The sequence below is a fragment of the Aspergillus pseudoviridinutans genome (assembly GCF_018340605.1).
Source record: "Aspergillus pseudoviridinutans IFM 55266 DNA, scaffold_6, whole genome shotgun sequence".
NCBI lineage: Eukaryota > Fungi > Ascomycota > Eurotiomycetes > Eurotiales > Aspergillaceae > Aspergillus > Aspergillus pseudoviridinutans.
This window is the reverse complement of record NW_025091286.1, coordinates 2490244-2515932: the sequence shown is the minus strand read 5'-3', so window position 1 is coordinate 2515932 and position 25689 is coordinate 2490244. Positions and strand designations below refer to the sequence as shown.

Below are 25689 nucleotides of genomic sequence, written 5' to 3'. Positions count from 1 at the left end.
ACATGCCCCATTAGGACTCCCAATTGCCCGTTGATCATATTAGGCTAGTAGCCGCAGAGATCGAACCCGAGGATCCCACAGGCAGCCACGGCTTTCCATTTGAAGAACATTTTCTCTTCTGAGGTTCAATTGCGATTGTCATCTGCTGTCACTCACAGGAAAGCGGATAATGTGCTGAATGTATCGTGCAGATAAGCCCTAAAGGAGGACAGCCGCGGTATACCATTGTGACCACTTGAACAGGGCATAAGCATGATCTCACTGCCAGAAATTGTGTGCCCACACGTAGTTTGCGCCATTTAGTGTCAACCAAAACCAGATATTGGAGTTTTACTTGTTGTTTCCCCGCTCTAACTTCCCGCCAACTTCCATATTTCTGTGGGATTTATTTCACCTTTCCCTGCCATTGTGGCACAGCTGTGTGAATGTGATGGCTAATCTTGAACTGTGTAAGTCCACTGTGATATTTTCCCACGCTGCAAGTCCTGCTGTTGGGGCCCTGCATGACCAGCCAGCCTCCAAATTCGGAAGAGGGCCCTGTTGCAGCTCAAACCAGCGACTGCCCCTGATTTTCCTGATGTCAGGATATGTTCTGGCTCTAAGAAGTTGTTCAAAAGCCCTTACTTTGGCGCTTGACTGTTTAGTAATATCTAGTATAACCAAATACATATCAAGGTCTGGTACGAAATAAATACGTCTTTAAAACCTTGACGCAGCATAACGCAAACTGAGTTTCTTTGCATTCGCTATTGCACTAGTTTCTAGTGGAGATGAACCATCGGAGAATAAATCATTCGAGGTTCTTGTTCGCGACCCAGTCAATAACCACAGGTCCCTGTAGACCATAAGATTGGCTTTCGCCGGACGCATAGGTCGGCGACATCATGGAGAGCGGATATCCCATGAGCAGGGTCGAATTCACATCAGCCTTGAGGCGATTGTAAAGCGTCGTAGACACCTCGACCTTGATATTATTGACTTTGTTGCAGCGTATATAATGGCTGATATCCACCTTGGCATTATTGGCTGCGAACGGGCTCAGTTGGTGGCCATTGACCCAGACGCGGAGGGTATTAAAAATCGGACCGACTGACAGATAGGCCCCGATGTCTTTCACGCTGGGGACCGTGAAATTCGCGGAGTAGATACCAATGCCGCTAACAGATTCAAGTTCAGGGGAGATCTCCTTCCATGATACCAAGGATTGATTGCTGAATGTGTGGACCAATATCTGCGGCTCGATGGAGGTGTAGTTGGTACTGCCCCTCCAATCCTGGACTTCCAGGTCCCAGAGGCTGATTGAAAACGATGCCGGCACTCTTGCATTGAGAGACTGTTCTTTGGTGCCTCTGACCGTCACCATCGATGGCCCTTTGAGGCTCGCGTATAGCTTCCCGCCAACGGTATAGCCGACCGCTTCAACTTTGCCTGTTGTCTTTGTGACATAGGCCGGTCTCTTCCCTGCCAATGGTCTGAGCGCAATGATAGTTGTTTCATGGGGCTGGAGTTTCAGCGGAATCTCCATCTGATTCCTAGAGAAAGAGTATTGGGCTATGGGCCGTACATCTCCCGTCCAGGCGTCGAGGGAAAACGGCAGCACATCCCTGCTAATCTCGAAATAAGCAACAAAGGATGCCGTGACATTAGCATTGTTTAGCAGCCAAATATAATCAATTTCGGATTTGCGCTCAGTACGATAGACGGTGAGAATAGAGCTGTCTGGGGTCGTACACTGCACACGGGGTGTAATACGGGCTTTTGCTAGAGCGGTCGGAAGGTCATCATTTGCGCTGACACAGTAAATGTTCTTTCCGTTCATGATCAATTCAGTCACCATGTCAGCAGCGTTGTATGTTTCACCAGCCTGTGATGATATCGGTAGTTCCTGAGTCTCGCCAACAAAGAATATTGGTAGCCCTGAACGGTCAAACTCCCGGACCTTGGAGAGGACATTGCTGTTAATCTGAGTATTATTTAGGAAGACCAAGGCTTTGTAGCTGGGTCCTTTGGGGCTAAGAAGTCCGTCAGAAATGGATGTATCGGGGAGTTGCAGGTTCTCAGGGCTAAGAAAATTGTAGGTAAAACCTACCCAGAGGATTAGTACCCTGAGTGAAAAATGTGGAGGTATAGATGGCAGACCTTCTTTTTATAAATTATCAGAGTTGTAGATTCTTCCAGGGCCCCAGCGGCTATTTGACTGATATATGGCAAGGTTAATGTGAGGCTTGCCTGCCTTGAGGATGTGCTGACTTCTCCCTAAGTATCTAAGGATATCATCCATGTGCCGCCATGCTGGCTGAATGGAACTCCACGATTCTGTAGTACTGTAACTGAATGGTTGATATCCCAGCTAGGAGGTCTTCACGTATGGCCCACTGTACGCCATGCTGTGGATGACTATCATGGTCAGTCCTCTGGCATATGACTTTGTGATCATGTGCAGTAGGTTGGGAATTGGCTGGCTGAATGCAGAGTGGGAAATGGCTCCAACTTCTGATGAGATATTGCTCTTCCCTGAAAGTTGAGCCGGTCCAGCAAGGGATTGATAGGTGTCTAGGATGTCTTTGAAGCCGAGGGATTCTCCCTCGGGGCCATCCACTAAGGGGATTTCATTTAACTGGTACACTATTAGTGTCTATTGGATAGAAAGGTTGGGGAAGAAAGAAACTTACTAAGCTCAAAGGTAGATTATATGATACTTAGGTGGAGAACTTGATTCTATATGACCTGGCCTATTGAACATGGTAGTCCAGATATTCTTGATAATATTTGCTCAAAATCCAGCGATAATTAGCATTATGGATACTGACACTGTCTGTATCATAGTCCCTGTACATGTATTCCTCACTGTAAGGGGAATATGACTTCACCCATGAGTTATCTTTGTTGAAAAGAAGTGGCAGATACTTGATGAGATTATACCTATGGACTGCCTCAAAGTGCTCCAGGAATCCTTGTATCTAAGGAAGTATAAAGAGTAATTCTATACTGTCCTCCCATGCTGCCACCTGTTAGTCTCATGTGTAAGTAAGAAGTAGAAACTGTTAAGCTCACTGTATTGACTGTTGGCTCTCAGATTATTTTTGGTCATATTTCTAGACAAGACTTGATGATTGAAGAAGCTGGTATGAACTTTTGCACCTGCTATGCTAAAATGGTTAACAACCAGTGAGCCCTTCTCTATTGTTGTTGTCCCATTGACACCACCAGAATAAGACACTTGGTTGGTGAATCCCTCCCAGAAAGCAAAAACTTTCCAGGTCGCATTGCCAGCTGGGACTGTCTAATCTAAGTGGCCATTTTTTATGAATGGCCCAAGGTCAATGATTGACTGTTTATCTATCTTCACTTTCTTTGGCGTTGAGGTGTCGCTGGTGAGGTCTATGATGCAAGACCCCGTAATATCAGCCCTGTACACAGTGGGTTACTATGTAACAAGCAAGGGTCATCAAACCTGGGATAATCCTCCTAGTAATAACGCCCTTTAGATCCCCCTTCTTGGCATTGGTCAGGCCGTGCATGAATCCCCCACCTGATAGTAATGTGCCTGTGAGATTTTGCGGCTTAGGAATGGGACTGATAATTGAATTTCCTGATATGATGGTGGCGACTCCAAGTTGCTATACTTTAATTAGCTATCAAATGATTAGCTGTGTTGTTTAGGCAAGCGGGATTTGTGGTACCAGATGGACTGCTAGTCCTTCAGTTCTGGGCTTGGTGGGTGTCCCTTGGCCCTGACTCGCCCCCAGACTAAAATCCATTAAGACCTCATTCTTAACTACTGCTTCTAATGCGGGCTCAAAAACACCCTGAAAAGCTTTGGTACTAAATCTGTAGACATTCCAGTCAGTTGGGGGGGTGGCTCCAGTGGGGTTGCTATAGGAATAGAAAAGAACTAGCTTAAAGCCACCAGCACTAATAGAAGTAAGATTGATGATATCGCGCTTGAGTGAGTTAATGGTGATGCTTGCATCTGGGAGCCTGCATGTATGTTTCCCTCAGCTATCTTGAGACAGGATTATCTAATCCCATTGGCACTTACTAATAGTGAAACTTAGCCCTGGATGTTGCAGGAGGGGTTTTGAAATTATCAAGTGCTGGTGAACTGGTAGTATGGCCTGCAACAGGCAGGACTGCACCCAGCAGTAGGAACTGAAGACCCTTATATATAATCATTTCTAGAGGTCTGATGACCTGCAAACCTTGCATGATTAGACTATGCAGAAATTGGTTGCCACTGATGAATTATTTCTAAATTTGCTGGTGATAGTAGGTTGGCTTCGTTGCTAGACTTCTACAAAGTATAGGATCTTTATATGTTATAATGTGCCTTCTAGATTTCAACCCCTGTTTCCAAAAATTTGGCATATGGGGGTATGCTATATTCATGCAAATCATGAGCGACTAAGGTTCCACTAAGTCAGTACGAGTACGAGAAAGGTCTGATTGGACACACTGTGGGATGGAGCAGTTGGGGTTTATCAAGCCACGTGCTTTAAGCCCGCGTTAGTTCCCTGGTTCGCGAAATTGTTCTACCGAGGGAAATACCATTTAGCATTATTGGAGGTTTTGCTCGGTGCATTGCTGCCCCGGACCATCACCTGTTGTTCTGGGGCTTTGGGCCTTCATTATCGTGCGGGGGAAGATGGTATCTGCCTTTCCCATCACCAAAGACTGATTGAACAATTGCGGGGCTAGATCGGGTTGCTTGAGCAATTTTTCTGGCAACAATTGGTTCATTCGTAAATTTCAGGCATATGGTCCTGCCTTCTCGACATGGATCCAAGGTTCTACTCTCCTTGTCTATCTCTGCCATCATGGTACCTAATTCTTGCCCATGTTTGATGACAAATTAGCTCTATTTTTCTACAATGCACACTCTAGTTTTAATTCCCCCGATATTCTTGTTCTCACTTTGGCAGAAACTCCCCCCGCTGCCTTCCCATACTGATATTATAATATGCCCTTGTTTTCCAAACTCTCCAGCGATTTACGACATATATCTGGCCTGAGATTGTCTCTTATTAGAGTTGAATGTTATCCATCCCATGTGTGCTGTGCCATCATAATTGTATAATAAGAAGCTCTGGGGGTTGGGTTGAAGGTAAAAGGTAGGACTTCTTTACCCTCTTAAAGAGAACTAACTAGGGCCAATGGGGAGAAGGCATTGCTTTCCCCGTCTTTAGCATGCACGTAATATGCTTGATTAGATGATGTATTTCCATCCTAAATAATTGCCTTGTATCTTGAGTATTAATAAATCTTATATGCATAGTTTATATTTATACCTTGCTTGCTATGTTCTGAGTATATGTATCTTGAGTTGTTGTTACTGCACTCCTCACCACTAGGCGCTTATTCTATAGTTACTAAAAATAAGGAATTCTCACGCAGTGTTGGGCTTGAAAAGCAGGAAGATCTGGCAGGCCTTTAATAGAAGGCTGCTTTACTCCTGTACTCTGATTGCTGTCTTGTAGCTGTACTTTGGTATGGATTAAGGCGCCTTTACTGGTATACAGGTGATGGACTCCTTTACTAAGAAGTTTGGGAAATATAGTGCTGAGAAGCAAACCTACACCATTGAGCCCTACTTTCTCTCACTGCTCAATAGTCTTAATTATATTAGATTTGTATTAGGTCTGGTCTTGGGCAGCTTTATCAGTCAGAAATATGGTTGGTGCATCTGCATATTCATCATGTCACTTTTGGTGCTGGTTGTAGTAATTGTCCTTGTCTCCTTGATAAATTAAGCATAAATTCTTGCAGGATGGATCCTTGCTTATGTCTATATTGGAATGGAGCTATCGTTGGTTCTGGTCCTATAATCAGAGCTGGTCCTGGCATATGTCTGAGGCTTTGTTGTTGGAACCTACCAGTCTGGACTTCTAGTAAGATAATTGTTGTTCTCACTCGGCGAAGGCTGCTAAATTCTAACTCTCGCTGTTAACAGTTGGGTCAGCTTGTCATGGCCTTGATATGTTGTGGCACAAGTGATATAAAAGGTGATGTGGTATGGCGCATTCCCCTTGGTTTACTGTATATCGTCCCTTCGCTTCTGGCTTGTGGAGTATGGTATATGCTAGAGGTAAGCTTCTTTGATTATTTAAAGAGCTGGAATCCACAGCAATTGCTTACTTCTGATTCACATGTAGTCCCTATGCTGGTTGCTTATGAGGGATCGTGAGCAGGAAGCCCTAGAGTCCCTACGAAAGCTGAGATAAGGATGATTTTCGGAACCTGAGATCTTGGAGGAGTTTCAACATCTCCACAGTATAATCAATTTAACTGTTGACAAGGGCTGCTTTACAGAAATCTTCCAGGGTGGTAACTGTCTCCGACCTGCCTCTTTTGTTGTCCTATTAGCGAAAAAAAGCCCGCCTGAGTGCTAATAGCCTGGTAATTAGTAAACTGGAAATGCACATTGATCACAGTGGGCATCAACGTCTTCTTCCAATTGATGGGGTTTAAACTTTGTCACTGTCTATGGAATCCTCTTCATAAAGTCCCTGAATATAATCAATCTATTTACCATGACTTGCATTAACACCGCTATCAACATCGCATTTGTGTTGTTCACCCAGCTGCTAATGGACATGGCTGGCTGAGTGTATGTCCTTTCACACTTAGCAATGTCTGCAATGCTTCCTCCCCCTAGCTAACATTTGAGTGTTGGTTAAAGACCCCTACTTGTTGCCGGCGCCATGATCCAGACTGCCGCTCTCTTTATAATGGGCGGCCTCGGCAGCACAGTAGATCCGTCCCTGTCTACCTGACAGGCCATGACATCCATGGTTACCCTGTTCGGAGTCGGCTTTCAGCTTGGATGGGCACCTTTGTCTCATGTTATTGCTGCAGAGATTCCCACGTCGCGCCTGAGAGGCCAGACCTACGCATTTGGTGCTGTTTTCCTTAACTAAGATATATTTATATAGCTAGAGAAACAGCAAGTATTATAAAAAGGTAACTTATATAGATACTTATTAGTAAATTAATATACTAAAGTTTAGTAGAGTTTCCCCTGAAGTTTAGTAGGCCCTAATATATTCCTGGTTTAGTGCTGGGTATATTTTGTTAGTAGAGTTTGGGAAGTATAGTGTACTTCAATGTATAGGGATTATAGAAGAACCTAGGCCTATATAAGGGCCTACCAAAGCTGCATATAGTAATTATTATCTAAATATAGATTATATAGATTAGTCTATAATACTTCCTTTTTGAAATTAAGGCCTATAAATTAGACTAGTACAGGCTGTACAGCTATAGAGAAGGATCTTAATCCTTAAACTCCTAAATATATCCTTCTATAGTATTTATTATATATAGAGGCCTATAGAAAGATAATTACTAAGCTATATAATATAGAGGGAATCTAGGGGAGACTATCCAACTATAATATACTTATATCTAACCTATAGATAATCTACTACATTACTGAATAGTCTGAATTTATATATTAAATAGGCCTACTTAGGCTAACTTAGCTAATTCTACTATATAGAAATAGTAGATAAGTAGGACTAGGAATATAGAAGCCCCCTATAAGGCTCTGAAATAGATATAGAAGATAATAGTTAAATACATTACTAAGTAGCTGCCTAGGAAGGGTCTTCCTAGGTACAGAATTATACTATACTTAGAATAACTACATAGAATAAGGTAGGATAAGTATTATACTAGATAGTGCAGGAGAGATGTAGCTAGGTAGTAGGCTACTTTAGTTATATAATCTACTTTTAATTTAGCCATATACTAATTTCTTATATCTTCTCTGCATTTATAGGCTTTATAGATAGGTATTTGGTTTACTAGATTCCTACTTAGAGTTGCATTTGGTCTGAGTTCAGGCGAGTCCAACCCTAGTTAGAACCAAACTGCTGTGATTTTAAGTTGAAATTTTAGAAATCAAAATCAAACCTGATCCGTTCCAATTTGGTGCGAGTTTAACTGTAAAATCTGCTACTAGGCCTAGCTAGGCCTAGCTAGGCCCCTACTAACTAACCATAGTTAGATTTGGTTTGATTTCGGGTGAGTTAAACCACTATTATTTAGTGAATTTTTGCTATTTTAAAATTTTAAATAATTATTAACTACTATACTATCTACTATGCTATTACTATACTTATAGAAAATTAATATTTTTATATAAAATATATAGTATTTATTATTATAATAATCTATATCTAAAATATCGATTCAATATCTATAGGGTTGAATGGATGGTAGTTAAAATTATTATTAGATTATAGTGATTATTGAAGGTTAATGTGTATATATATATAAATCATCACTACTTTCATACTAACCTGTGATAGAAATAATTATTCTCTTATATCTTAGCAACCACTAGGTATTTTGAATTAATATTTATATATTTAGATAGCCTAGATCTAGGGCTATCTAGTGATATCAAAATTATTAGATATATCCTAGAAATTAGTGATTTCTATCCAAAATGGTGAGGGTTGGTTAGTCGAATCCAATAAAACCTCAAAAATCAAATCTGACGGTTTTAACCAAACTCGAAACAGTTTCACCCTACCTAAACCGAAACTGAAGTGATTCCCTAGGCTAGGAACCGAACCCTCACCGCTGCGAGTTCGGTGAGTGTTGGATTCGATTTTAGCGGTTCGGTTATGCAACTCTATTCCTACTTCATTTAGTGAAGTGTCTGCAAAGCTAATCACTTTAATAGATGGGCTACATCAGGTTAATAGGATCTTGATTAATTGATTCATTGATTGGCCTTTGGGTTATTGCCAAGGCCATCAAAAAGTGTCCAATCTACAGCATTGTTAGACCGGCCGTCTTTGCAAGATTCCTGCCCAGGGCGGTTCCCAAAGTTCCCTGGAACCCCAAACCCTTTCCACGACTTTTCGGCGGCATTTACTGCCCAAGGCGGTTAGGCTAGGCTTCCAGGAGATATACGCGTGATCTGAGGGAGTTTCAGAACCCCTTGCTGTCTGAAACTGATGTCCAGATACTTCCTGAGGTGTGGATTATCCCTTTTAACTGACATGCTTATGGTTTGCTAATAACCAGAAAATCATGGAAAAAGGGGGCCATGCTCATCGACAGTTGAAGGCCAAAAATAATATAGACTAGATTGTGACAAGCGGCTAGGCAGGGAAGGACGAAGAAAGCTCCCATTCAAAAGTGGAGTCTTCGGCATCGTGTCTGTTATTTGGAGTAGATTTAGGCTACAACTCGTACTCGTATGTTCTTCCTCGTTACCCGATATTACTCTGAGAACCAGTCTGGCTGCTGTGGATAAAACAGCTCAAACCTACCCACTGCATTCACCTCGAAATAGCGATGAATTGATGACCATTGGCAATCACCATGAAGAGTGAGTCAATCTCAATTTTTTGTGCTAAGATATACTGTATAACCTCGGAATCAGCAATCAGACTCTCATCAGCAAAGAGGGCGATAAATGGAACTACTCTTGTTCCTTACAGGGAACTGGGGGGAATTTGTTCTAAAACAGTCAGATCCTACTAATATTCGTCATTTAAATGCTGCCTAAAGCGTTGTGTGAAGGCTGAGTCAATGTACCAAATGGTAACATTAATCATTTAGCATGGTATCCACATTTGCCCTGTTCTCCTTGCTGTCTACCGTGGGATAGTTAACTTTAACTAGTAATATATTGTTTACTCACGGCATAGTCAAGGGCCTTAGCACTAAATCCTACCCTTAAATATGCGTCAACTCTGTTTTCAGTCAGCGGCAGCTTCGCACTTCGCCATTTACTACCTCAGCGGCTCTAAGCGCAGTTCAGCAAACATACAGTGGCGCCGAGTTGTCTCCCATTAAAATCGCCGCCATCGGTAGGCAGCAGCAAAGCCACGCAGTAGTTAATCGCCGAGGAAGGGAGGAGACTCCGATGGATCTGTTCATCTCCATTGAGCAGACACTTGTTTTAAACTTGGGCCCAAATTTTAGTGGTTTGTGGGGCATGCTCAACTAGATAATCTAATTTTACTTTTTCGCCCCGGCTTTTGTTTGGAGACAAGTCGACTAAAATATAATGAGTGCATGTTATGCGCTGTTGCTAGGCAGCTACATTAATACATTCATGGCTTGGTTTGGCGTACTAACTCTCGCACTCAGATGTGGATCATTAAATGACACCAGCTGGGACAACACGAGAATTGGAGATATCAGCACCAAAACAAGCAGTGGGGCTATACGAACGTCATGTCAGAATTTCCTGCTGTAATGATAGTTAATTCCGCCTAAAATCGAAAACCGAAATAGTGCCAAGGGAAGTTCCACCTCATTTTCGTCTTTCCAGATGTGAACCAGATGCAGGCTCACCAAAGTATGTTAGTCCTGGTCCCTACACTGTGCGTTCAAGTAAACCTTTGTTTCAGGGCTGTGGCCCCATGGTGAGGTTAGGCATCCTAGTAAAGAATATGCCTCGTGGCGGTGCTAATGTCTCAGGAGACTTTGGAACGATAGCTATTTTTCTGGCGTCTATCTGTCATACTTATCTTATTTATATTGAGCGCCCAGGATGGCTCAAAAGACAAGTCAATCATATAGGAATTCGAATGCGAGTTAACCATGTCTCTTCTTGCATTCGGGCTGTCTTTTTCATACCTCTATCTAACGGGCACGTTAGTATTTGATACGGTCCATTGGCTCCTCCATAAATGGTCTAAATCACAGTGGAGATTCCTTCGTTGGCTTTCATACTGCCACCAATTTCATCATCTCTACTACAACCGCTCGCTAAAGTTCAACGATCGATACTCACGACAAAATTCATGGATCGCATTACCTCTTGAAATGCTCTGCAAAGTTTTGGGAAGCGTAGCTGGATGGCTACTTGCCCGGCACTTGATGGCATATAGCAAACGAACCATCGATACCGTGCCTTTACTCGTGGTGTCCGGATTCGAGATTATACGAACTGTTGTTGTCATTGCCATGGGAGGTCGAGACTCGAATCACATCGCGTTCAACACCGTCCCTAAAGACCATAGCTGGCTTTTTGTCGGGCCCGAATACCACGCCTTACACCACGTCTATCCCGAGCGATACATGGGCTCGATGGTTAAAGTATTTGACTGGGTGGCGGGAACTGCATACTCTCTGCGGAACAAAAGGGTCATCCTCACAGGCGGATCGGGCGCGTTTGGGTGCGCAATAGAGAAACAGCTCCTGTCGGAAGGGGTGAAGGATATTAAGAAGTTACACTTCGGAAAAGACTGGACTCATCATGACGTCTCTGGCGTCGGCCACCTTCTGGAAAAATCTGATATCCTTATCCTAGCACATGGTACCAAAGGAATGGATGCCATGGATGCTAATTGCAACTCGACCATGCGCCTCATCGAAGTCTTCCTCGGACGTAAAGCTGCTGACAATACTCGCCAGGCCAAGACAGTCCCGGAGATATGGTATGTAGGCAGCGAGATTGAAGTTCACCCTGCATGGGGGAATCCAGAAATGCAACGATACTCCGCCTCAAAGCGGGCCTTCCTACCTTATGCTCGAGCCCTATATGACGATCCTCGGGTAATTTACCGTCACATTGTACCTGCGGCCTTTGAATCCCGTATGGGTAAAGCAATTGTTTCGCCAGATTGGGCTGCCCGTGTGGCACTATGGTGGATTCGTCGTGGCGCTTATTATGTTCCTGTCACCTACACGGGACTCTCTTTTTTGAACTTCTTCAAGTTCCTTCTTTTGGTTCGCCCATGCACAAAGGCATATCGTGAGTAGTAGCACAGACTACTTCTACAATTGAGTTTATGCAGCATATAGAGATTGTTTAACTACATTCAGTGCTTTCTGGTCTATGTACATAGCGAAGAGGGTGGAGCTATATAGGGGAAGTATCCGAAGTATTTCCTAGGGAAAGGATCTCATTTTCTTCGATATACATATTCTCCATTTCAATTATTTCTTAAATGATATATAAGAGTCCCTTGATATCTACACAAGAGCATACCCGCCGCATTTCTTTCCTTACTCAAAACCACAAGCTACAGATAGAGGTTGGAAATTTGACCTCTATGAGACCTTTACATGGACCAGGACGTCTTGGCGGGATTTACTGCTCGGGTACCCTAGTGTGAGGTTCCTCAGATCCGGAAACTTTGACATGGACCAGGGCGACTTGGCGGGATTTACTGCCTAAGATGGTTAAGCTAGGCTGCCAATGTTTCGGAGCATTTCCTATTTAAGATTTGATGTGTAAATATTTCTAAGGTGTGAAATCTGAAGGGAAACGCTCGTTCCAACTGGGGTTGGACTACCCGAACTCGGACCAAATGCAACTCTAGTAAAAAAGGCTTATATAGGGGGGTAAGGGTGCCCACTAAGGTTAGGATGAAAAGTGGTATAGAGATATATATATCTAATAACTACCATCCTAATTACTATTATCTAAAATATAAAATCACCCATAACTCCAGTTTTTCTTAGTAAACTTAATATTTTAATTTTTATATATATAGATATAATTACTCTCTATCTATTTATACAAAAATATGTCCCTATCTAGGCCTAGGTTAGGCTAGATAAGCTTATTAGTTCTTAGAGGCCTTTGGTCACATGCACCCAATGGTTTAACCTATATCTATATGGATTAGGCAGGTTCAACCCATATCCACATGGGTTGGATCAGGCCTACCTACATCCAACCCAAACTGCGGATTGGGTCAGCCAGTCTAGCCATACCCCGTAATGCAAAGCTCTATATTAATTGTGTTCTCCATCTCCGAGCCTCCAGGGCTTGTGAAACTTTATGCTTTAGATGCAGCTAAATTGCTGGATGACAAGCGCCATGTTTGTTCTTCGATGGCTCCCGATCCCTCCCATCAATTATCTGTCCTCAACGGCCTGCTCATCAATAATTGTCGAAGCAAGCTCAAAATAGTATATGGGCTAGTATGCTCGTAACAGGCCTCTTGGCTGCAGAAGCGGACGGAAAGCAGGAAAATGATAAGTCTATTTCATAACAGCTGGACTGTATGTAGCGAATATAAATACCTACTATTCGTAACATGCCTAGATAGCCCTTCTCTGCTTTACTGTCTTCGTCATCCTTAAAAGACAACTATGGTGCCCATGACGCAAAGACTCACCCTTTCAGAGCACCTTAGCCCCAACACCAGCATCATAAAGCACTGTTGAAGCATACTCGACAATTCAAGACCCTACTTTTGATCCCGGGATTAAAAGCCTCGTTCTCTGCAATAATGTCAGTCCCAGCTCAATCCTCCGTCCTATGTCGGTACATACCCCCAAGAAAACCGCCATTACCAAACTCAACGCCCCACCAACCAAGAAAAGCAACCACAGGCTACTCATCGCCTCCGTGATCTGCGGGATTACCAGATCCTTATCCTTCTCGGAAAGGCCCTTGTACGTGCGACTGTTCACCCCGGCAATGAGGTCGGCGATCTGCCCCGGCGAGGCATTTGGCTGGACGGGCGCTATTTTGCGGAGAGAGAGGTTCTGATAGAGCGTGCCTGAGACGGCGAGGAAGACGGTCATTCCAAGGTCTTGGCCTTAGCTGTTGTTAGCACTGAAGTTGCAAGGTATGGGGACGTAGCTAAACAAGGGGAAGTCTGACAGATAGTCATTGCGCCGACGGCGTTGGGGATGTCGTGTGCTGGTACGAGGGACTGCATGATTGCGAATCCGGCGACGAGGTAGCAGCCTGATCCGGCGCCGACGAGGATCGTGTACCCGTATATTCGGGAGGTGGGCGTGTGGGTATCGACCGTGTCTGGATGCACAGATAGGATAAGCGGTAGAACGGCCAGGGCATGCCTGAGCTACTTACACATCAAAGCGGAGCCGACGATAATGAGACTGCTCCCGACGACGTACCAGGGCGTGACGTAGCCGAATCGTGGCATCAGGGCCCCGTTTAGAAGGGAGAAGAATACCATCAGAATGATGAAGGGGAGAAGACGGACTCCTGCTTGAAGGGGTCCATCGCCCTAGTTGGGAAGCATTAGCATACATGGTCGATGATAGTCGACGGAGCATATACCCTAAGGAACTGGAAGAAGAGTGGGATATAATATGTCATTGTCTAGAGGGGAATCGACTCAGTCAGCGCTCGCTCGTTGATGTCAATGACTAGAAACAGAACGACTCACCAGCATAATCCCGGAAACAAGAAACACCTGTAACTGCAGGTTCATCAGCACCGGCCGTCTGAAGAAATGCGCGGGATATAGACGATGCTCCTTGGAAACGCCAGGATGGTAGATCGTCAACCCGATTGTGAGTATCAAGAAGAAGCCGGCAAGAGTCCACAGCGCAATCTCCTGCCCGGAATGCCACTGATATGTGGTCCCGCCGAAATTGATCGCCATGGTGAAGCACATGGACCCTGCGAGGAAGACGACGGTGGTGATCCAGTCCATCATGCGAAGCTTCTCCGCTATTGATTTGCCTGGCTGGGTGGGATAGCTGGGGAAGAGCAGAAAATACGCGGGCGAGAAGACAGCCCCTATGACGAGGTTGATGTAGAAGGCCTGGCATGTTCGCGATTGTTAGGAAGGGACGGAATGAGTGTATATAGGAGTGATAATCATACCCATCGCCATGTTGCACTGCTGGTAGCAAACGCACCACCAACCTAGTAGAAAGGAAGTAAGAAAGTGCTATAAAGTGATGATCATGACCAATGCTCAGTTGGATCCATACCACCGGACCAAGAACGCTACCCAACCCCCACAGCACTGCGATACCAGACATATACAGCGGCCGCTCCTTCATCGACGTGAGAACAGCAATGTACATCAAGGACCCGGCGTGCATGCCACAACCTCCAATGCCGGCAATGACCCGTGCAATGATCAGAACCGTCATGCTAGGCGCTGCACCGCAGATGGCACTGCCAACCTCGAAGAGGAAGATATTGAAAATATACAACCATTTGATGTTAAAGATCCCATACGCCTTGGTCCAAGGCAGAATGGTCATGGTGCCGAGCGCAAAGGCCACGCCAATCCATGGGAGGAGCTCCACGTGCCCGAATCGATCGAGGATGGCAGGTTGGATGTCGGCCACATTGAAGTAGGTCAGTACGATCTTAACGAGGCCCGTAGAAAGGTTACATACAATGGTATTATCTAGCGCGAAGAGAAAAGTAGTGGATAACATAGAGCCGTACGCTGTCGCCCACTGCAGGGCGTTAGGATCGGCTTACTTGGCTGGAAAAGGCTGCTCACCTTCCACCCGTGGAGGGAGCGAGGCGATTTCACATCTTCACTTGCAGTGATCGTACTGGTACTGGTGTCGGCCGATAGTGCTGCTTCGTTGTGGCGTTGCTTCTGCTCCGCCATTGTGATTTCGGCCATGATTGCTGGTCGTTCGTCTGCCACGGGAGCGGTTGAAGAAGTAGCTATTTTCGGGACGTCAGTGAAGAAACTAAATTCGCTCGGGCAGGTTAAATGGGTGAACACCGTACAAATTCAGGCCACCGCTCCATGAACCAGCGGAGCAGCTCGGCCGCTCCACGGCCGCTTGTGCAGCTGCAGTCTTGGCTGGATGACAAGGACCATGCGGGCTTCAATTTTAAGTGAGGTTGTAAGGATGGAAGGAATGCGGAGGATCCGAAGATCGAGCAGCAGTGAGGTCGCGTACAGGCTACATGCTAGCCTAGTCAGGGAGTAATGCAATATATTCACAACGATATACTTGATTGCTGTATTCCTCATTGTTTCTCTCAGAAGTGCGGGGATAGCTGCCTCTGTGTCACGTGATATGGTTCATCACAGAGGTAAAATTGAAATTATATCTACTATTGTGCAGAGTTGGAGAAGGATGACGCGCCTTTATTGGTCAGTGATCTTACGAGGTAGAGGTAGGAAGCGCCCAGTAGATAGAGCCTCGCACCGGTTCTGCCTTTTGCTCTTATAGGGATAGTATTCATCCCTTCTCTCCAGCTCTTGAGACCATATCCTATAAGTTACACGAGCAGCTGGTCATGAGCTAAACCTGCGATTGCCATTCGTGCTGGTGAGCTCTGTGAAGCTATATGACCATCTACAGGACAAGTTTCCCATCTTCGGCCTCTGCTCATTGTTTAAATCTCTCGTTCCTGGTCTCCAAAAACTCGGAGATCAGCCCGCAATAATCCTGTGGGCGGTATGGACTCAAGAGCTCTGCAACCGGATTATTCTTGCGCTTCGTCCGTAACCCCAAATCTCGCATAAGGGTATCGATATACTAGCCAAATGTAAGCACCACCGGGAAATCAACTGCACCGAGTCCAGGTACTCACTGAAATATAGTCGTAGACCATGTACGCGTGCTTCTTCCCCTGTTCAAGATACCGTTTCCTAGCCCAGGCATTGAAAGTAGCACACTCCTGCTCCATCTCCTCCTGAGAGGGCAGATCCAGCCAGCCCAGCATGAACGCAACACCCCACAGCGCCTGAACCTCTCCCGTCAACGGCGTATATCCGGAATGAATAGACCCCGGAAAGAAGACCGATCGGTCCCCGTTCGCCGCCAGATGGGGCACGACCAAGCGGCGATAGTGCCGATTGGGACTGTACCGGGGCTCTGCATCCCGCTTGAAGGGCGGATTAGGGGCTACCCGGAGCATCGGTAACAGGCGGTTGATCTCTTCTTCACCGCGGGCGTCAAATTTGCTCCAGCGGGGATGTTGCGTGTGAGGATCGTAGGACAGGTTGCATTCGCCCTGAAGGTCTGGGCTGAAGCCTTGGTAGGCCTTGTCGTAGCCGGTGCATGTGATGACCATGTCGGTTGCGACGGAGCGGCCATTCTTGAAGTTTACCACGTTTCTGTGTGAGAGGGACTCGATCTCGGTTCGGTGCATGGTCACGTCGCCGGCGTGGAAAACGCACCAGAAGTCGGGAACGGTGACGATGCCGAGTCCGCCGCTGCCCCAGAACATGCTGAATGGTTCAAGCTCGGTCAGTTGCTGAGCAGATAAAAAAGAAGGACATTCGACCTACCCATAACCCGGCGGATGTGGACGGAGCATTTCTGCATTGGGACTCTTCGAGTAGCCTGCGTGCTGGGCGGAGAGGAATGTCGACGTGCGCCAATATACCCGTGTCAAGATGCGGCCGACGGAGGATCGCTGAAGAAATTTATACAACCCACCGTTTGTATTCATGATACAAGGGCTGAAGCTGGCTGCCATGCGCGTGGAAACGTGCTCGGCGGTGCTCCACAGACCCAGGAAGGTGGGCGCAGAGATGGCAAACGGCCCCGACGGACTCTCGCGGATCACCCAGTCCACTTTCTTTCCGGCCTTGAGCAGGAGAAAGACCACATCGTACGACGACTTCGCAGCCCCGACAACTGTCGCTCGCTGTACGTGGTTGTGGATGTAGTCCATATGCTGGTTGAGGGACTGGGTGTGGACGACAGGTTGGTCGAACTCCTTTTGCGGGAATGAGGGTATGATCGGGTTCGAGGTAGGCCCAGTGGCGTAAATCAACTTCTCGCAGGACAGGCGGTGGCCCGTCGAGGTTTCCAACACCCAGCCCAGCGGCTCCTGGCGCTTTTCGACGCGGGCCACTCGCGTCTGCAGTCGAATACGCTGTATCAAATCGAACTCTACGGCAAATCTGACCAGATATTCATGGATCGTGTTTGCCGGGATGTAGCCCTGCGAAGATACACCTTCTCGCGGCATAGGAAAGAAAGAATACTGGAACAATGGATGGCTTATTTGCGCAAAGAGCGTGGGGTATATCTTTTCCTTGCTCCAGCAGCCGCCCACAGTCTGGCCATCATCTACAACCAGGAGGTTGGCTGAGGGAGCAAGTTGCAGGTATGTGTAGGCGGATATCAATCCATTCCAGCCTTGAATAGATTAGACAACATAAAGACAAGCCATGTAGACAGTAAGAAAGCAAGCTTACCTGCGCCCACAACGATCACATCGAAATCCTCCACTTCCATCATGTCAATGTCGTGATGATCGTCGCCGAGAGACAGGGAGATGTACGCACCCTCGGCCTTCAGCAAACCTCCCAAAGCCTCTGATAATATATCGAGGAAGGCGCCGAACTGTAGACGGAGGAAATTAGTCCGGTGCTCTGGAAGGGCTCGCGGCCCGTAGGCCATACCGAAGGACGAGAATGCTAAGCCCCCGTCGGCCGGCCGATCGGGCCCGCTAGTGCGAGGAGCTGACGAGCATCGCCTCCTTCTCGGTCAAAGGCGGTCCCAGTAGGGCGTTTACGAGATCCAGTAAGGCCGATGACACGGCGATGGGCATGAAGCACGGTGCACTCCACGTGCTGGTGTGTGGGAGGTCCTGTCATGCAGGGTTATACATATATATCATCTATACAGGCCTGGTATGAGTTCAACCCAACTGCCCTCCGTTGATCTTTTCTATTCATCCATATTGACTGCATTGAATACATCACCATGCCTTACATGAAAAGTGGGGCGTCCTCCAGCTTCTCTGAGAGCGACCAGTCGCCGGTCAGAGCGCCTGTAGATGTGCAGGATGTCGTTACAGATAGCGAGTATATCGGCGCGACTGTCGCAGACTATGCGGAACTGCCGTTGAGTGAGCAGTTGGAGCCTATCGCTGTGGTAGGAATGGGTGAGATTGAGCTTTCTAGTCCTAATGAGTCCTCCTGCTAACCATAGCCAGGCTGCCGTCTCCCGGGGGATGTGCGGTCCCCGTCCGACTTCTGGAAGATGATGATGGACGAGGGAAGTGGCCAGTCGGCTCGTGTGCCTTCATCACGATTCAATATCGACGCGCATTTCCACCCGGACAACGATCGACCGGGGAGCTTCTCAGTGTTGGGCGGGTATTTCCTAAATGAAACCCTCCAGGAGTTTGATCCGACCTTCTTTGGTCTGACGCCCATCGAGGCCATGTGGATGGACCCCCAGCAGCGCAAGCTGCTCGAGGTGGTTTATGAAGCATTCGAATCTGCCGGAGTAAGCCTCACACAGGTTACCGGATCCTCGACAGGATGTTTTGTGGCCAGTTTCACGTCCGACTTTCAGCAGATGGCCTTCAAGGAGCCTGCCTTTCGACATGGGCTGGCCGCGACCGGAGTCGACCCGGGCATCATTAGCAACCGCATCAGCCACATCTTCAACCTCAAGGGCCCCAGTATGCTCGTCAACACCGCCTGTTCCTCTTCTGTATATGCAATTCACAATGCCTGCAATGCCCTGCGCAACGGGGAGTGTGCCGCTGCTGTCGTCGGGGGCGTCAATCTTGTGCTTACCGTGGACCAACATATGAATACAGCCAAACTGGGTGTGCTATCACCCACGTCCACCTGCCATACCTTTGACGCCTCTGCGGATGGGTACGGTCGTGCTGAGGGAGTCGGGGCCGTGTATCTCAAGCGTCTGAGTGACGCCATCCGCGACGGTGACCCCATTCGCGGTCTCCTTCGGTCCAGTGCGACCAATAACAACGGCAAAGTGCCCGGAGCCGGCATTACTCACCCCAGTTTCTCTGGCCAGATGGCTGTCATCAGACACGCCTACGAGCGAGGAGGCCATCTTGACCCGCGGCTGACCGGGTATTTTGAGTGTCATGGCACGGGGACGGCGGTTGGTGATCCGCTGGAAGTACACGCCGTGGCCAACGCCATGAATGATCAGCGCCAAACAGAGGACGGACCATTGCGGATCGGGGCCGTCAAGACCAACATCGGCCATAGTGAGGCGGCCAGTGGCCTCTCCGCCGTCATCAAGGCCATCCTCACGGTCGAGCGCGGCGTGATTCCCCCAACCCGGGGAGTCGTCAACCCGAACCCGGCCATTGACTGGGACGAGTGGAAGGTAGAGGTTGTGCGAGAGCCAACGCCGTTTGCGCCTCATTTGCCTGTCAAGCGCGTCAGCGTCAATTCCTTCGGTTACGGCGGCACCAACGCTCATATCATTGTCGAAGGGGCGGATTCAATCTTGAGACAGAAGCAGACATACCGCTATCAAGGGCAGCACCCGGACTATGCGACCAAGTCCCATCGGGGCGCTTTCAACCGCAACCGCCCGTTCCTGCTTCCCTTCTCGGCGCATGACAAGGAGACACTGAAACGCAACATCAGCGCCCACGGCCAGGTCGTCGACAACTACAGCTTGCTGGACCTATCCTACACCCTGGCCAACCGCCGGACGCAGTTCAACAGCCGTGGGTTCACTGTCGCCACCTACGCCAACCGCACCCAATCATTCCAGCCCTCGCTTCCGGACTTCGTTTTTGGCGACAAGAAGAGCGCTCCACCAACAATTGGATTCGTCTTCACCGGCCAAGGAGCCCAGTGGGCCCGCATGGGTGCCGACCTCATGATGTACTATCCCAGTTTCCTGCGCACCATCCGACATCTGGACCAAGTCCTCGAGGATCTAGACGATATGCCGGTCTGGACACTGGAGGATATGATACTGGAAGACGCCGGCGCCTCTCGCGTGCAAGAGGCTGAGTTCTCCCAGCCGCTCTGCACTGCTATCCAAGTGGCTCTTGTGCAGCTTCTTCGCAGTTGGGGAGTTCATCCAGCCGTCACCTGCGGGCATTCATCGGGAGAGATTGCGGCGGCTTTTGCGGCGGGGCTCCTCACGGCCCCGGAGGCCATCATCCTCGCCTATTACCGGGGCAAGGTGGTGAAGGAGATCGAGACAAATGGAGCCATGATGGCTGTTGGCCTTGGCGCCGAAGATGTGGAGCCTTATTTGACCGCGCTGGAGGATGGAGGGGTGGTTATTGCCTGCCACAACTCGCCGTCGAGCGTGACGCTGAGTGGCGACGCGGACGCACTGGCCAAGCTGCAAAAGGAGCTGAGTGATGCGAATATCTTCGCGCGGATGCTCAAGACGGGAGGCAAGGCCTACCACTCGCCACATATGCATCCCGCATCAGCACGGTATGAAGCTCTCGTGCGCCAGGCACGCTTGGCTCTGGGCAAGATGACTCCTCGGTCTACCCTCCCTGCGCCGGTGAGGATGGTATCATCCGTGACCAACGCCGTCTTTCCGGAGGACGCAAGCCTCGACGAGACGTACTGGAGTGCCAACCTAGTGAGCCCAGTGAAGTTCAACCAGGCCCTGCACACAATCGGCAACAGTGACGAGTTCAAGCATGTCGATCTTCTCATCGAAATCGGTCCTCATTCGGCGCTCGCCGGGCCCATCCGCCAGATCAAATCCGCGGGCAATTTCACTCAATGGGAATACCTCCCCAGTCTGGCCCGGAACACAGACTGCGCCGTCTCCATGCTCCGCCTGGCAGGTGAGCTCTTCTTGCGCGGCTATCCGCTCGCCATTGACCGCGTGACCGCCATCGAGGAGGTCTCTAAGGTTGGTAAAGCGTCATATCAGATGGGCAACCTGATTGTTGATTTGCCCCCTTACCAATGGGACCTGAACAAGCGCCTCTGGGCCGAGTCGCGACAGAGTCGCGAGCACCGTGCTGTCCAATACGCACGACATGATATCCTCGGCTCCATGATGCCGGGGGGTTCACCGACAGAACCCACCTGGCGGAATGTGCTTCGGATTCGTGACCTTCCCTGGCTCCGCGATCATAGTCTGGGCGGGGAGGCGGTTTTCCCTGCAGCAGGGTACTTCTCCATGGCCATGGAGGCCATCACCCAGCTCAACGAGCTGTCGTCCTCCCCTGTCGTTATCGAGGGGTACACCCTCCGCGATGTGTCCATTGAGACCGCATTAGTCACGCCGGACGATGACACCGGCGTGGAGGTACTTATCACCCTCCACCCCGCAGTGCAGGGCAAGAGCAAACACAACAGGACAAAGCGATGGTGGGACTTCAGCGTGACTTCAGTCTCTACCGATGGCCCGCAGAGGCACATGGCGGGGACGATCGGGCTCATCACAGGCCAGGCAGACAGCCAGAGGCCGGCACCCCGCCCCGTCCCGACTTTTGCGCAGAGAGTATCCGGCACAGCGTGGAACCAGGCTCTGCGGCGCGTCGGGTTCGACTACGGCCCGACGTTTCAAGATATGGAGGCCATCCGGTTCGACGGGAAGACGTACGCTGCTGCCTCAGCGACGAATATCAAGAACGCCGTGGGCACGATGCCAGAAGAGTCTCGCTATGTGCTTCATCCGGCCTCGGTGGACTCCTGCCTCCAGCTCATGATTGTTGCCGTGTACGCCGGCCGCGCGAACGCCATGCCCTGCGGTGTGGTCCCCTTGCAGGTGGACGAGGTGAGCATCTGGACGCCGAGCGAGGAACAGCTCTCCAGCCCGGAAGCGGAGGCGTATTCCTGGATCACCGAGCGCGGGAGCCGATCGTTTGTCGGCAGCAACCAGCTGGTCGGCAACGATGGCCGGCTGGTCATGCAGATCAAGGACATGCGCTGCGTGTCGTATGAGGCGGCACTGCCCCAGCGGTCCTCGGATCTTGTGTCTCCCCAGCCGTACGGGGAGATGGTCTGGAAGCAGGATATCGACTCGCTGATTCGCTCCGAAGAAATGGACATTGCAACCCTGGTCCAATTGATGGCGTTTAAATGTCCGGGCTGTCGCGTGCTGGACGTCGGCGGGCTGAATAGCCAGGTTTTGTTGGGCTTGATGCCCGAGCTCCAGCTCACGGCCACGGCGACAACTGCTGAGGATGTTAAGGGACTGCAGGACGCCCTCATAGAGTACCCACAGGTGCAGATAAGGCAACTGCTGCTATGTGAGGACCTCGAGCCGCAGGCTTTCAAGCCTGCATCCTACGAGTTTGTCATTAGCCATGAGGTGCAGAATGGAGATGAGCTGAGACAACTGCGCACGCTACTGGTGACCGGTGGCCGTCTTGTGCTCCCTGCATCATCTGGATTAGCCGGTGACGCGTCCAGTGCTGCCAATCTGACGATTACTCCTGTGAATGCCGGCAAGCACATCATGGGAACTGCCTTTGAAACCGACGAACAGGGTCCTAGTGATGGAAACGAGAGCCGCAAAATCCGAATCGTCCATGGCCAGCGCCAACCATCAATCCTACCCTTGGTTGTCGTCTCTCTGGAAAAGCGCGGGTTCCTAATAACAGTCTCGAGCCTACAGGATCCGATTGAGCCAGGTGAGCACATCATCATGCTAGCAGACTACGAAGGGCCCCTCCTCCCTACTATCAGCGAGACGGATTTTATCGGGCTACAGCATCTCCTAACCAAAACGGGCTCTCTTCTCTGGGTGACTGCAGGCGCGCTGGCCGCCGGGAAGAAGCCCGAGTTCGCAATGGCAGCCGGACTGCTCCGCGCGATGAAGTCGGAGCAGGCCTCGCTGAACGTCGTAGCCATCGACTTCGACCCGGACACGACTCCCCTCGAGACAATCACCGAGGTGATTGCATCCAGGGCTGAGCAACAGGTTCAGCAGCCATCGTCCCTGGAACCGGAGTATTGGGTCTCTGGGCCGAATACGCTGATCAGCCGATTGCAGCCGCACCGCGACTTGAATCTTACGTACGCAGTGGAGGACAGCGAGACCATCCACGGGCCGTTCAAGGCGCAGGAGCCTATTTCTGGGCATTTGCAGTCTGGAAAGGTAGTCTTCACGCAGGATGATCGCGTCGAGGAATCTCTGCGTTCAACGGAGGTCGAGGTCAGGGTGGAGCTCACGGGCTTGAACAGGGAAGATGTGATGGTCATTACTGGGGTGGACTATCCTACTGCGTTCAGCCGTGAGATCGGCGGTGTCATTTCTCGCATTGGAAGCGCCGTGCAGAATGTATCGGTTGGAGATGCCATCGTGGGCTTCAGCTTCGACAGATTCGCGACCTTCCAGCGAGTCGATGAGAGCATGGTCCAGCGCGTGAACCCGGGTGAGAGTCTGGCTGAACTGGTTAGCTTGCCCATGGCATACAGTGCGGCGATATACGGGATGGAGGAGCTGGCCAGGATCAAGGCTGGAGAGAAAGTGCTTGTTCTGAGTGGCTCAGGGCTGGCCGGTTCGGCTGCTCTTCGGATTGCGCAGATCAAGGGAGCGATTCCCTACGTGACCGTTTCGGATGCGAGCCGTGTCGATCTTGTGCAGAGGAGTACGTCGTTGCCGAGGGAGCAGCTCATCCTCGAGGCCGACCTCTCATCGCTCGAATCACTGCGCTTTGACGTCGTTTTTAGTTCAGGCTGGGTCGATTCCTCCATTGCAAGGGAGACATGGCGGTTCATCGGGCCCTTTGGTCGCTTCATTGATTGCGGCCGTAAGGACATGCTGTCTCGTGGTGTGCTAGACAGGTTGCCGATTAGTAGAGGTGCCCAGTATCTTGCCTTCGATATGCTGGGACTCTACGAGCTTAAGCCAGAGGTCTTGTCGGCTCTTCTCGCTCGAACAGTCGACCTCTATCGCCAAGGAGAGATCCTCGCTCTCCAACCCCTCAAAGTTTGCAACATCGCGGAACTCCCTGCCTGTGTCAGTTCCTTCTCCGATGATCTAGAATCTGGCAAAACGCTGGTTGCTCACGAGGAGTCGAGCCATGAGCTGGAGTTTCTACCCACCAGCCCTGCACTTCGGCTTAGATCAGACGCAACGTACCTCCTTGTCGGATGTCTCGGCGGGCTAGGACGTAGTCTGACGTCGTGGATGTTCCAGAAGGGAGCTCGGAGCTTCCTTTTCCTCTCCCGATCCGGTACAGACAGTGAACAGGCAGCGGCACTAACGGACCATCTCCAAGCCGCTGGTGCTCGTGTCATTGTCGTCAGAGGGGATGCTAGTGTCCGCGAGGACGTAGAGAGAGCCGTGAAAGCCGCTCCAGCAGTACAGCCCATTCGGGGCGTGATTCAAGCTGCCATGGTGCTCAGAGTAAGTGACCCCACTCCTTTCACAGTCCAGGTACTAACCTCAGCAGGACGGCATCTTCAGCAACATGACCTACAACGACTGGACAACCAGCACCAAGCCCAAGGTCTCCGGAACGATGAACCTCCACCACGTTCTGGCCGGTATCCCCCTCGACTTTTTCGTCACCACCAGCTCTGTCTCCGGTATCCTAGGCACCCCGGGACAGAGCAACTACGCCGCAGGAAACAGCTATTTGGACGCCCTGGCTCGCCACCGCCGACTGCACAGCCAGCGGGCCATCTCCCTCATCCTCCCCATGGTCCTGGGTGTGGGCGTGATCGCCCAGAACGCCGAGCTGGAGATATCACTCAAGCGAAAGGGCATGTACGGAATTGACGAGACGGCTCTCCTGCAAGGCTTCGAAGTGGCTATCCTCGAGCAGCAGGGAGACCGAGATGCCACCGACACTGTCGACCATATCGTCGTGGGCCTCGACCCGGCAGAACTGCGCAAAGCTGTTGACGAGGCGGGCGACACGGTTGATAGCTTCTGGATGGACGATCGGAGGTTCAATGCGGTTGTGCAGGCCATGAACGCTGGCAGTGCGTCTGGGTCAGCCGCGGCACAGACTGTTTTGGGCGCGTTGCGGGATAGCAATGGGATTGAAGCTACTGAAGCGATGGATATTGTGGCTGAAGCGGTGATTGGCAAATTGGCGCGGATGCTGCTGATTGAAGTGGAGCAGATTGAGCGCGATGGACGGTCGATTGCCAGTTATGGGGTGGATAGTATGGTTGGGGCAGAGCTGAGGAATTGGATCTTCAAGGAGATGGAGATGGATATTCCGTATCAGCAGTTGTTGGGGGCGTCTTTGACCATCAACAGGTTTGCAGAGCAGGTATGTGCTGCTCAGGGGATCATGGTTAGTACTTAGATTGATAGAGTGAATGTATTGTTTTGCTATAT

General features: G+C 49.5%; 5 protein-coding genes across 5 annotated transcripts; 2 read left to right on the top strand and 3 right to left on the bottom strand.

The window, feature by feature from the left end:
• Positions 1-790: 790 nt before the first annotated feature.
• Asppvi_009305 (uncharacterized protein) lies at positions 791-1953 on the bottom strand (the record flags this gene model as incomplete). Its single annotated transcript, XM_043305162.1, is given in 2 exon segments — positions 791-1917; positions 1932-1953. 2 exon segments carry the CDS (start codon positions 1951-1953, stop codon positions 791-793), a joined length of 1149 nt encoding a protein of 382 aa, XP_043161097.1.
• Positions 1954-10569: 8616 nt separating this feature from the next.
• Positions 10570-11733, top strand: Asppvi_009304 (uncharacterized protein; the record flags this gene model as incomplete). The annotated part of the gene is made up of 1 exon (XM_043305161.1): positions 10570-11733. One exon carries the CDS (start codon positions 10570-10572, stop codon positions 11731-11733), a length of 1164 nt encoding a protein of 387 aa, XP_043161096.1.
• Positions 11734-13164: 1431 nt separating this feature from the next.
• On the bottom strand, positions 13165-15335 carry Asppvi_009303 (uncharacterized protein; the record flags this gene model as incomplete). Its single annotated transcript, XM_043305160.1, has 9 exons — positions 13165-13206; positions 13258-13526; positions 13592-13747; positions 13805-13964; positions 14018-14059; positions 14127-14507; positions 14570-14611; positions 14680-15159; positions 15207-15335. The coding sequence occupies 9 exons, from the start codon at positions 15333-15335 to the stop codon at positions 13165-13167; spliced, it is 1701 nt and encodes a 566-aa protein (XP_043161095.1).
• Positions 15336-16056: 721 nt separating this feature from the next.
• Asppvi_009302 (uncharacterized protein) lies at positions 16057-18084 on the bottom strand (the record flags this gene model as incomplete). Its single annotated transcript, XM_043305159.1, has 4 exons — positions 16057-16206; positions 16262-16901; positions 16962-17820; positions 17880-18084. The coding sequence occupies 4 exons, from the start codon at positions 18082-18084 to the stop codon at positions 16057-16059; spliced, it is 1854 nt and encodes a 617-aa protein (XP_043161094.1).
• A 306-nt stretch (positions 18085-18390) lies between these two features.
• Positions 18391-25657, top strand: Asppvi_009301 (type I iterative polyketide synthase; the record flags this gene model as incomplete). Its single annotated transcript, XM_043305158.1, has 3 exons — positions 18391-18571; positions 18623-24744; positions 24791-25657. The coding sequence occupies 3 exons, from the start codon at positions 18391-18393 to the stop codon at positions 25655-25657; spliced, it is 7170 nt and encodes a 2389-aa protein (XP_043161093.1).
• Positions 25658-25689: the final 32 nt, after the last annotated feature.